Consider the following 12,746-nt stretch of genomic DNA (forward strand, 5'->3'; position numbering starts at 1 on the left):
AAAATGAAAATTGGAAATCATGAACTTTGACCTTTTGTAGTTAAAAAAACGGGACGGGCAAAATTCATTCGAATTTCATGAGAAAAAAGACTTTAGTATAGTGAACAAAATGGTATGTAACTTTGGTACAACCTCTAAAAAATGCAAGCCGCAAACCTTACCTTAATATTGAATTTGCTTGATGTCGATTTTTACAACAAAACTAGAAGACCAATTATGATCAATATATTTATTTATATGCATACATTATATTAAGTACAAATTTTTCAATATCAAAAACATTGTCATGTGTATTCATACAATTACATCTTGAATCATATACGTATTGAATTTGTAAGACTTCAAACTCATGTTCAATTAAATACATAACATATTAAACAGAGGATATTGCACATGATGTCACAATGTCATGACATTTGTAATGCCTCATATGCTTGACCACTATTGCATTTGTGCAGGCCGGTGCTTGCTAAATCAAATTAGAATCATAATTTTTAGATAGAATTAAGGGAACATTCTTGTTCGTCTGGGCATATCATTGTTGTCATTTGATTGAGTCCAACTACAGATTAAAAACTGCTGTCTGTTTAACAAGCACTATAAATACACACATATATCCAGTAGAAATTCAGTCCTTACATGTCCATCACGTACCAGTGGCTGGCTGGATGGACAATAAGCTGCCGAACAGGAAATGCTGAACTACTGGACATTTACCAAGCACCTGCCAAACAAAATTAATAAGTCTGATTACTGGTACTAAATATTTTGGGTGATCTCATGGTAACATATTGACTATACATGTTTACATTATTATTTGACCTCAAAATACCAGGCATCTATAAATTTTTTTTTACTAATTTTTAACTTTTACTGTCAGTTTGAACATTATACAAAGTGCCATTTGGAAGCAGTTGTGTATATAGCAACCCATAGGCAAGTGAAAATATTTAAAGAAACATATATGATTTTAAAGTTGCTTGTGTATATGTACTCGAAGTTGCATTTGCTTTGATGAAGGCAAAAAACTAAATGTACTGGTATATTTTAGTCATAAGAGATTTATTTTCAAAAAAAAAATATTCCAAAGTTTACCTCTGCTTTATACATCTTGATGAAGCCTGAATTCACCTTCTCCCAGTGTGGTACACCACTGATGTTCCACAGTTGATTTGAGTGCTCAGCAAAAGGGCCAGTTTTGACCTATTATCAGGATTATTGTCCAGGATCAATATCCAATAAATACCAATTTTTAAGATATTTCCAATATGAATATGCAATGCCTCTAAATTTTTCAAGTATCCTACCTGGTTGATATATTTTATACATCCTAGAAACATGTAGTCTTTCGCAAAGTGTTCGTAAATGTCAGGATTTACAAAAGACTTTGGAAGTATCCTTTTATGACCTGCAAAGAGAGAAACTTATGTCACATCCGGAGAAAACTTTTATGGATTTTCTGCTATTATAGGCTATATACGTGTATTACTATTCACTAGAAATTAGATGTTTTAAAAGAGAATAGGCCAAAAATCATATACAGTACATGTATCTTTCAATCAATAACTAGTTAAAATATCACAATTTAAAAAGGTACAATGAGTACAAAACTATGTAAACAAATTTTCGCAAGATAAACTGCACGTACCTATAAGTTGAGAGCTGCCCCACATAAAGGGGAGGAACTGGAAGTCATCCAGGCTCCAGACTCCATGGCTGCCGGCCGGCTCCATTCTGTACACAGTCTGTAACTTCCTGACAAAATGCAGGTACCTGCAAACACAAATATGCATGTGATAGATCTGACTTTACTCAGTGCCTGGGAAGGACAAATGACTGGTTGGGCCAATGGCCCCAAGCTTAATAAAATGATGGGGCCATTTTGAAGTTTATGGGGCCGAGAAAAAAAAATATGGTGGGCCATTTCTTAAATTAACTGTAATACATAACTGGAAATACTATCAGATTACAACAATACAGTCATCACATGCATCTTTGACAATAAAATTTATGTAATTAAATCCAAAACAAAAATGTGTTTGGATGTTTGTCACTGAACAGAGATAATATGCTTTTTCATAGAATTCCATTTTTTTTAAAAACATTACTATAATCAAGATTTTCTTCTTTGTTTAACCGAACTCTAAGAAGCTGATATTTTGGGTACCAAAGAATTTCTCTGCTTGGTAAGAATACGGTTTTGCTAGAAAAACACTCGTTCACAACTTGCAGTGTGAGGGGCAAAGTGAGTGCATCTGTGCAAGCCAGAGACATAAATAAAGTTATTTATGTCTCTGGTGCAAGCCTAATAAACACAAACCGGAGGGAACTGCATAGATACCAATGTTTAATGTCCGTGGGGAAGTCAAAACTTATGTTAGATTTCATTACCGGTGGCATATCTACGATCAAATGACGTTTTGATCATTCCATTCTGAAATCAATTCCATTGAAGATAATTGAAAACGCCAACTACGATAAAATCATAAACTACAAAATGATGCGTTTGCGCATTCTGCGATATGATTGTGTGGCGTGCCGCTTGGCGCAGCGCACCATATGTGCATTGCGCCATTACTTGGCAGTATACGCATATGGCGGGTGGCGCGGCCCCTTCCCAGGCCCTGCTTTACTTGAACTGAAATGTTAAATGGTTTTCTATCTCGTCATGTATTTTACCAACATAAGAACGAGTGACGGAGTGTCGGAACAAATTGGGATGTAAAAACAAAGGCACAAATTTTCAGCAAACCCTGTGATGAAAACTTATGCTATGACAGAAACCTCTAATAATTTAATTATTTTATAAAGGGCTACACCTTAAATTCTCCAAGTGAGAGTAATCTCCCTTGTCAAAGGGTCAGCGTTCCTTAAGTTATTATATCATAGAAATGTCCTCCCAACAAAATATGAATATTAATATGATCCCTTGATTCATACTCCATGCTGGAACTTTGATGGTGAAGAAAACCTTTATGATGAAAGTGTATAAAAATTTTGAACTTGGGAGAGTATATTGATTTTAAATTAATTTGATTTATTTAATGAATTCACTACAATGCTACCTTGCTCTCACCTTTCAAAGACCTTCAGTGCTGCAGCAGGGGCATCCTGCTCTGTCAGAGCTTCCACTTTAAACAAGCAGCATAGAAAGGCAGCAAATGCTAGCTCGTGGCCTGAAAAACCAGCATGTAAACTTAAATACAGTCAAATACATGTACATTATGAGAACAAAAAAAAACTTGATGAGAGGATTATTTATAATGAGGTATCAATGCAAACTAAGTCTTATATAGTACCGGTAAGTGGTTGGGACTTCAAAACAATTGCACAAATCCATTGCAATTGTAATACAGTTGAACTTCTTCGATATCTCGAACACTGATATCTCGAATACAATGGATATGCCTAAGTGATTTGTACATCCCAACTACTTATTTTTTTAAGTATTTTACCCTCGATATCTCGAATACATGGATATCCCAAAGTTTTTTAACAGTCCCATCTAGTTCGAGATAACGAAATTTGACTGTACATGTATCACTGTTTAAATTACCAGAGTTCAATTGTGTATATGTACACAATAAGGATCATTGCAATACTTCAAATGATATTTCCCTGATTAAACTAAGAATATTCTAATTCACCTTCACTGTTACAAATCAGTATATTCATATGTATACATACTGGTAATTGCTTTTTGGTTTTAAAATCATCAGAAACTTTAAGAGAACTAATATTCATTGTTACAATCAAGAAAGTTTTTTATACCAGTACATGCAGTGTATGTGACTTCATATGATGTGCTATGTGGCTTCATACACGTTGCAAGTGTTGTCAAGTGCATTTAAAAGGAAATACCAGTACATGTTTCATAAATTCTAATCAAAATTTAATATACAAGTTCATGCACCAATAAAGAATTAATACCTGAATGAAAATTCTGACAACCCTGTGAAATATACCATACATTTCCTATTCTGTCTTCATGGTCTATTTCTTACCTGAGCCATAGTCTATTCTTGTGTCGTTTCCTATAGACTCGACTAGATACGTGGAGATTTCTGGAATACAGGCCTCAAACTTGTCTCCAACAACTTCTCTAACCAGAGCTTCTGCATTCTGTCATAAAAATTTACCTGCATGTACATACATGTAATGATTTGAGTAATAATTGCTACATTATCACTGGAAGTACCGGTACAAAGTAATGCACTTAGAAAACTGAACTCCTCTTTGAAGGTATAACAATTATAGAATAATTAATATTATATCATTGACAATATCATGAAAACATACATCAATTCTTTACAGATGCATGCATTTGCATTTACTGGTAAATTTTTTTTTTACAGGATTTCCTTCAAAAAACTGAAGGAGCAACAGTACCGTAATTAAAGTATTGGCATGAATAATTCATTATCATTGGATCTAGAAAAATTCAGTGGGTTGGCCTAAAGTCTGTAAGAATATGACTATGGGTCTCTGACAATGCGCTCCTACTAGGAAATTTCATATATTCACGAACTATCTGTAGTAAAAATGTTTGCCGATTGTTAAACACACATACATGATTGTAAATGCACAGGTACACAACTTAATGATTCAATTACTTGGTCTTTATTTAAAGAATCCGTAAATCATTGAATATTTATTCGTTTGATGAGGTATTGGCGCTTCTGATTGGTAGAAAAATTTCTTTGATACCTGCATCAATAAAATTTTCGCCAGATCTACTTTTTCATGCTACGCACATTGATGAAGTTTTCCGGTCAATTTTTTCTTTGATACGTCGATCAATAGAAAAATTATTATCTTCATTTCTTAAAAAATTTAAAATAAGAGATTCTATTTTTAGTATATATACAAATACCGGTACATGTATATGCAAGCATCTAAATACATATTTTTTTCTAGACGGCCTAAGATTAAAAGGTCCCATGCATTATTGAACCCAGGGACCAAATTTGTTGCCAGAAAGTTCTAACAAAGCACATACACGCATATACTTTTACAATGTGATTGAATAAGACCTCTTTAGAATATTAAATTATGCAGCATCTGTTTTTGGAAATCAGAAGTACCAGCTGGTACATGTTGTAATTAGTACCGATACCTCTTTCACTCTTTTAAAATAATCCCTAAATGCTTTGTTTCCAAATCTCTGAGGCTGATCGATTGGAGGAATTTCGTCGATCCAATTTGACATTTTGTCCAACATAGCTACCAAATTTTCTATAGTCTACAATCATAAAACATAAAATATACATGTTGGAAATTCTCGCTCAAGGTACATGTAATAATTGGTTGTAATTGGTAAATGTTGTGTCATTTGGCACTTGAAAGGTCAAGACCTAGACAGTAGTAAATTAAAGGAACCTACAGATTTACGAAATATGAAATAAATTTGTTTAATGTCGCTTCATAAGAATAGATTTGCTTAAACAGTTGTTTAAGACCTTAATTTTTATGTAAACACAATAAAAATTGTGTTTTTAATGTTTTTTTCTTGAAAATATGAAGGAAATCAGGTAAAATCTCAGAGTTTCTTCTCTGTACATGTATTACAAATGAAAAATATCCAGATTGTCTACAGTTTCTCTAAATTTAAACCAGTATTTAATACATATGTATTTTTCTTCTATATTAAAAAATATTAAATCAAACATATATAACTATAAGGATATATGAATTACATCGTCCATTAAATCATCCGGCTTTTGATTTTAAAGGTTGTAAACTTTGTATAACCGGCATCATATTAATTAATAGCATACAAGTACTTGGTAACAATATATAGGCCGTATTTAATCATTTTACCTGTGAGACAGGATAAGAGTCTGATATTTTCTTCCCTTTGACAGCATCATTGATGGCTGTGATGAATCCTACCAAGTCTCTGTAAGCCTGTACATGTCAACAATTAAAATCATATTCACTGAGACTGATGAAGATTTAAAGAATAAAATTGGATGATGTGGCATAAATATCTTGGGACAGATTATAGTACCTAAATATAATTAAATGATATGAATGTTACATCAAATTTTTCACCAAAATTAGTCATTTTGCCCAGCAAAAGAGCTGTAGGCAACACGATTTACACTGTGAAGGGGTCTATTGTGCATTGTGTGACATTACTTTAATTTGGATCAACCCTATACTCTGTCCCAAGTTTTTGCTTCCACCACTTTTTGCTTGATATTTCAATAACAGTAAATACCTTTGTGCTCAATAATTGATCAATGAAGATATCTTGGATATATTCCCTCTCATCGATTTCAACTGTATTTCTTTCACAGGTATGTGTAATTTTATAAAAAATCATCAAAAAGCGATGGAAGAAATAACTTGGGACAGACTATAGTAGTATCGATCTAGACAAACAAGTACATTAATTTTGAAACTATACTGGCGTGCGACCAGTTCTTGCAGAGTACCAATTCTCGCCAGTACAATGTGATGTCATTTTTCATATATAATTTTATGTGCTGATAAAATGACATCACAATGTACTGGTGAGAAATGGTACTTGGCGAGAACTGGTAGCATGCCAATACACATATCAAAAGTTTATTACTTCATCAATCATTCTTCACTTGTATTTCAATTGTTCAATGATTCAAAATCTTCACAAAGAAATGTCTGAGCAATATGTATCAGTACTGTAGTAATTGTCTTATCTCAGTACAGTAGCATACCTCTGATTCCTCCCACTTTTTTAGATCTTGAGGCTCATATATCTCTTTGGTGGGGACTTTGTACTGAGTTGAGCTTTTTGTGCTGTCCTGAGTCTGCTCTGGTGTTATTGTTATTTCTGTTTGTGATGTGTCTGTTTGGGTGTCGTTTTCCCCTTTGATCTGAGCTTGTGAAAAAATTGCAAAATCTATATCAATTTTAACAGATTTTAGCAAATTATCGAGGAAATTCTGGCTGTCAATATTTCGCAAACAAATAGTAAGCCGATGTCACGTGTATCAATACAAAATTACAATGTACCTTCAGACGCTGTTTCCATTTTTTCGTGCACTTCAGACTTCTTAAAATATCAAACTATCACCATCTTCGTCATATCATATGCCGCTCGGTTCTTTGATGTACAGATTAGAAAATATCCGAACGTCTGTCGGAACGCATCGGACTTTAAAAGTACTTTGTAAAAAAAAGATTACACGTATATACGCACGTTTGTTTAAATCACAGGTTAGTTGTATTTTTACCTATGTCATACATGTATGATATGACAGGAAGTTGACACTGCATTTAGTGATTTAGTGTTGTTTCTTTTGCATCCAGAGTACAAATATTAACTTCAAAATTAAAGATAAGAGATTAACTTTTTCAAATTAAATGAATGTGAAAGTAGAGATTCAAGGATAATAGGAGCACATATTCTTGCTATATCTTGTACATTTACCTTTACTATCTCGGACACATCTTTTAATTGAGCTTCATCTCTTTATTTAGATAGTGATTATTTTGTTATTGTTATAAATCACTGTACAGTACACGTCCATTAGATTTAATAGATTTGTATCATATGTATAATGGCTTTTTCATTAGCTTCATTTGTTCACAGCAGAAATTATTTTCTATAAATAACACCACTAGATTGATTGCATTATACGTCCTTTTAAGCTTAATGAGATGAAGTCAAGGGGAGCTTATGCTAATTTACTCTGTGAGCATGCAGGTATCAGTTTCGGCGTTCGGACCTGGTAAAAGTTCTCTATATAACTTATTACTGGTCTTGTCTTCATAAAACTTGCATGGATGGTACATCTGGGCATACCGATGAACTTAAAAGACATGGATGCTAAATCTGAGCTTTATTAATTCATAGATGCCGGAGGACTGGTTGAGGTTTTTGGAGCAGATTAGTTGCCCTTTGATGGCCATATCTAAGTTATTACTGCATGGTTATATATGTTCACCAAACTTTCAAGGATTGTGCATCCTACTAGGCTTGAGTATTGCCAGCTACCTTATGTTATGATAGGTATCACAATATGTTAATGTGATACATTATGTATCATAATATAGTTTCAGCTATTAAATACATTGATATCTGATGTTGCCTACCTTTATAAGTAATAAGATGGCATAAAGCAAATATGTCAGCTATTTACAAAATCAATCAACAAACTGTAGAGAAATAAAATTCAATTGATTAGAACAAAACCTACTAATTATTCCCAAATTTAATTTCAATTTCTTAATATATCCTCATATATATACCAGGTATTTATTCTTGAAAGTCATTAAAAATTAACTCATACTGTTTATCGTTTATCACGATACACCTGTGACAATATGATAAGCCTATTCTGGGCCTAGCTCACAATCAATACAATTGATGTACGTTTCAGATGCTGAGGGAGGTTAAGGTTTTTGAGCAGGTGCCCTTTGGTGGCACCATATGTAAGTTATTATTGGTTCTATCTTTACTAAACATGGATGGATGAATCATCTTGTGATACTGATGCACTCAATAAGCTTGAATGCTTAATCTGAGCCATAGGGTTCGAATGTTGGAGGAGCTGAAGGTTTTTGGAGCAGGTGCCTTTTTATGGCCATATCCATGTTATCTTTTTAGGTCACCTGAGTAAACTCAGGTGACCTATTGCTATCCGTTTTCCTCCGTCGTCGTGCGAAGTGCCTTAACATTTTTACATTTTAACTTCTTAAAAAGTACAAGGCTGATTGTTACCATTTTTGGTTTGATGCATCTCTATGGTACATGTAAGAGGAATGTAAAATGTGAAATTCATGGCTCTACCACCCCCGGGGCGCCACATGTGGGGCCAAATATGCAAAAAAAAGCCAAATTTTCAAAAATCTTCTACCCTACTCCCACATGAGTGAGGAAAAAACTGGTTGCTTAGTTATGGTGTCCATGAAGCCTTTTACCAAAATTGTGAAATTCATGGCCCCTGGGTCAGGGGTTCTGGCTCTAGGGTGGGGCCAATATGGCCATATAGTAAAAATGTATTAAATCATAGAAAATCTTCTTCTCTACTCCCATATATATTTGTTAAAAACTATATGCATGATTATGATGTCCATGAAGTCCTCTACCTAAATTGTGAAATTCATGGCCCCTGGGGCAGGGGTTCAGGCTCAAGGGTGGGGCCAATATGGCCATATAGTAAAAATGCATTAAATCTTAGAAAATCTTCTTCTCTACTCCCATATATATTTGGCAAAAAACTAAATGCCTGGTTATGATGTCCATGAAGCCCTCTACCAAAATTGTGAAATTCATGACCCCTTTGTTAGGGGTTCAGGCTGTAGGGTGGGGCCAATATGGCCATATAGTAAAAATGTTTTAAATCTTAAAAAATCTTCTTCTCTACTCCCACACATGTGGGCAAAAAACTGAATCCATGGTTATGATGTCCACTATCTCCTCTACCTAAATTGTAAAATTCATGGCCCCTGGGTCAGGGGTTCAGGACATGGGGGGGGGAGTGCAATTTGGCAATATAGTGTTAATGCATATAATGTTTAAAAATTTTCTTCTCCATTCTCACACAACTGTATAAAAAACTGACTTATAATTATGTTTACCAGGAAGTCCTCTGCTAAAATTTTAATTTTCATGTCCCCTGGAGTATGGGTTGTGACACACTTGAAAGGAAAACTGAATTCATGATTTTGTAGACCAGATCTTTCAGTTTTTCGCGAAAATTTTAGGTTTCACAGTTCTTTTTGACAGATTTCAGGCAGGGTTGTGGTCGTCATTACAAAATAATTTTTCTACTCCAGTATGAAACCTAACATTTTAGATGCATATATAAGACTCCTCGACAAGTTTGTGTATGGGTTATATGCTACTCAGGTGACCGTTAAGGCCAATTGGTCTCTTGTATTAATAACAAATCTTAGGTGGATGATGCATCTTGTGATATTGATGCTTTTAACAAGCTTGAATGCTGAATCTGGACCATAGGTTTCAGATGCTGGAGGAGGTATGTCTTTTGGAATATGATCATAGTAGGTAACTTATTCAAACTTGCATTGTTGATTTTACTTCCAATATATGATTACAGAGCTAGCTTCACATATGAATTGAGTGATCTTGATTATCTTGAGGATTTAAGCATTACTCAAATTGTGTTAGGATCATGGAGCTCATTACACAATGGAATAAACCCTGTCTGTACCGAATCAGACTTGCACAGTTACCGTAATATAACTATTGGTGTGTTATAGTGAGAAAGCTTCAGATACAGAACTTGATCTCGGTTCATTACCTCAATGTTGGAGCAGGTGAAATTTTAGTTCAAAGCAGGTTTAAATGTTTTAAGAAATTACTGCCCTGATCAACTTTCAAGGTTCATGTAACTTTGGATTTGAAACAAAACAAAAGTTAGCTTCAATTAAATAGAATGATTTCTATAAAGAAAATCTGGTCATACTCAACTTGCTTGATGGATGTGATATAGAAATATAATTCCTAATATTCCTATGACCATGATGATATTGCACCATATGAATAGTTTCACATTGTATCTAATTCAGATAAAAATCTTTTTTTTTGTATCATATGATACAATATGATATCATAACATGTCATAAATCATGATACAATATTAAGTTATATGGCATGATACAATATCATGCTATATACAGTTATGTGTTTTCCTTCATATTTGTAATTTAAATCTTTGACAAAATCCATTTAATATCAATTTTTGTAGTAGATATAGTTATGTTGAAAGTACTATAGCAAATCTTCGAAAATAGGCCACTGAAGCGTTGAAGCGAGGGGATGTGTCAAAAATAGTTCGGACCGGAAGTATATGATAAAGCATCAGCCGTTTGATATAGCAAAGGTTTATCACACGGGTAATATACACCACACGTATGAGATAAGATACAATATTGTATCACACAATCATATAACAATATTTATAATGCATCATATCAAATAATGTTGTATAATATGATAAGATGCTATATTTTATCATATATTATTTGTACCATATTGTATTGCATTGTATGATACAATACAAGTTGCTGTCCTTTAAGAAAGGCAAGAAAATGTGGCAGATTCCCACAATTAATTTCACTGAGAGTTATCTCCCTTATAAGAGGGTCATTGTGCCTAAAAGCTGCATTTTGTGACACTGCATGCTAAGCTTTATCTTCTCCAGATAATATGTAAATGAGTCCCTCCGGCATACATGTCAACAAATCAGTGGTCCTGCTTATCCTGGCTATCACGGTCGGGATCATCGTATTCAACAACTACAAATACTTCAGCACATTCCTGATGAAGAAGAATACAGATGTCGAGATGACCAAGATATCTCAGGCTGTTCTAGACAAGGCTAAAACTCTAGACGTTGAAACGCACAAAATAAAGGTGAAGATAAAAGATGGACAGGTATGTAATTATGTGGGTGCCATCAAACAAAACTCACCTCCTAAAATACAGAACGGATGCTTAATTGAAAATTAAAGTCTTGGTTTGTTTATATAACTCTTAAGGTAGTCCTATACTCGGCACTAAATGGGCTCAATCATTAAAAGCTTAGCTTTAAATGATAAATATACATTCTAGCAATACATATACAAAAGAAAATATGTATGTTTACATGCTAGTTTGTTTGTTATCACCTCTCAGACGGTTGTACCCCCTTGCGAAAATTATTGACAATTATGAAATTTGCCAGACGTCCGTTTTTCCTAAAAATAATTACCAATTTTGGGAAAATTAGAACTGAACATACAAAATAGAGTATAAATATTTATTTAAGCCATATCTCATCAATAATTTTGCACAAATTTTTGTAAGTGAGTACGCTTTATGGACCTGATGTATCAAAATGGAATACAAAAAATGCAATGCTAGTATCGCGTTTTGTAATTTTTTAACTATTTTATGGACTCAAACTTAAATTCATGGTGTTTATTCTATAGATTGATATCTTAGAAAAAAGATTTGATAAAATAAATTATATGTTGACGGATTACTTTTCACGCTATAAGCTTTAAACCAAGTAGACCCTGACGAAAAAATCCGTAAAAATCGCATTTTGCTACTGTTTTCTGCCTAGATCTGTCAACAATGTTAGATATCATTTAAACATCAATTAATTGACGATTGATTAAACTCGAAATAGCTTCTGTCTCTAAATTTAAACCAGTAAAAGAAATAGAAAAATTCGGGGGGGGGGGGGGGGGGGGGGTCAAAACAAAGAAGATATAAGCATACCTGAGATCCTGGTTAATCAGAAACTTCGTTTTTCATTTTACATTAACAGAATCGAGTTTCTCAACATTAATCATTTCTATCTCTCATAGAATACATATATTACCGTTCTAATTGCTTATTATTGCCAATGTTTACAACAGCGATGTAGAGCAAAATCAATACTGGGTATCAAAAACGCTTTGTAAAAGTCGAACCAATATTGTAAAATCCGTATTATGACGTAGTGCGATACTCGGACTACTTTAATTACCATCTGGGGGGAAAGGTTACAGAATGTACTTTACTATTACAACTTAAAGCAATATGAGCTGTATTTATTAGAACTTTATTTTGGTACAAAAACCTGTTAGTATGATAAGTCTGCGTGTAAGTTAAACTTTTATGATGAATAAGATTTGAACAAATCATTAATTTTTGTCAAAAGAAAGATTTCTCTTCTAAGGAAATGTATTTTACTATTACAACTTAAAATCTCCCCCAACACACACACACTTTATTATTCTATAAACCATCATATATCTTC

At 33.6% G+C, this 12,746-nt stretch overlaps 2 protein-coding genes across 2 annotated transcripts in view; one reads left to right on the forward strand and one right to left on the reverse strand.

Moving 5' to 3' along the window:
* Positions 1-210: 210 nt before the first annotated feature.
* On the reverse strand, positions 211-7,140 carry LOC128155798 (serine/threonine-protein phosphatase 2A activator-like). The gene is made up of 10 exons (XM_052817660.1): positions 7,000-7,140; positions 6,702-6,865; positions 5,821-5,907; positions 5,117-5,242; positions 4,005-4,122; positions 3,077-3,176; positions 1,649-1,773; positions 1,308-1,408; positions 1,096-1,203; positions 211-724 (listed from the first exon to the last, which is right to left on the reverse strand). The coding sequence occupies exons 1-10, from the start codon at positions 7,016-7,018 to the stop codon at positions 647-649; spliced, it is 1,026 nt and encodes a 341-aa protein (XP_052673620.1). The 5' UTR covers positions 7,019-7,140; the 3' UTR covers positions 211-646.
* LOC128155799 (protein ABHD14A-like) overlaps positions 7,113-12,746 on the forward strand; it is an 11,880-nt gene continuing 6,246 nt past the window's right edge. Inside the window, exons 1-2 of the mRNA XM_052817661.1 lie at positions 7,113-7,203; positions 11,160-11,392. Of these exons, the coding sequence (XP_052673621.1) occupies positions 11,171-11,392 (222 nt within the window). The 5' untranslated portion in view covers positions 7,113-7,203; positions 11,160-11,170. The remainder of the gene's footprint in view (positions 7,204-11,159; positions 11,393-12,746) is intronic.

The sequence above is a fragment of the Crassostrea angulata genome, chromosome 7, assembly GCF_025612915.1.
Source record: "Crassostrea angulata isolate pt1a10 chromosome 7, ASM2561291v2, whole genome shotgun sequence".
Lineage (NCBI taxonomy): Eukaryota > Metazoa > Mollusca > Bivalvia > Ostreida > Ostreidae > Magallana > Magallana angulata.

Bases quoted from the DNA above. Each gene is read 5' to 3' on its own strand.
- LOC128155798 (XM_052817660.1), bottom strand. The intron at 1,204-1,307 runs GTAGGATACTTG...TCCTGATAATAG, and splicing joins GTATAAAATATATCAACCAG to GTCAAAACTGGCCCTTTTGC. The intron at 725-1,095 runs GTAAACTTTGGA...TTTGTTTGGCAG, and splicing joins TCAAGATGTATAAAGCAGAG to GTGCTTGGTAAATGTCCAGT.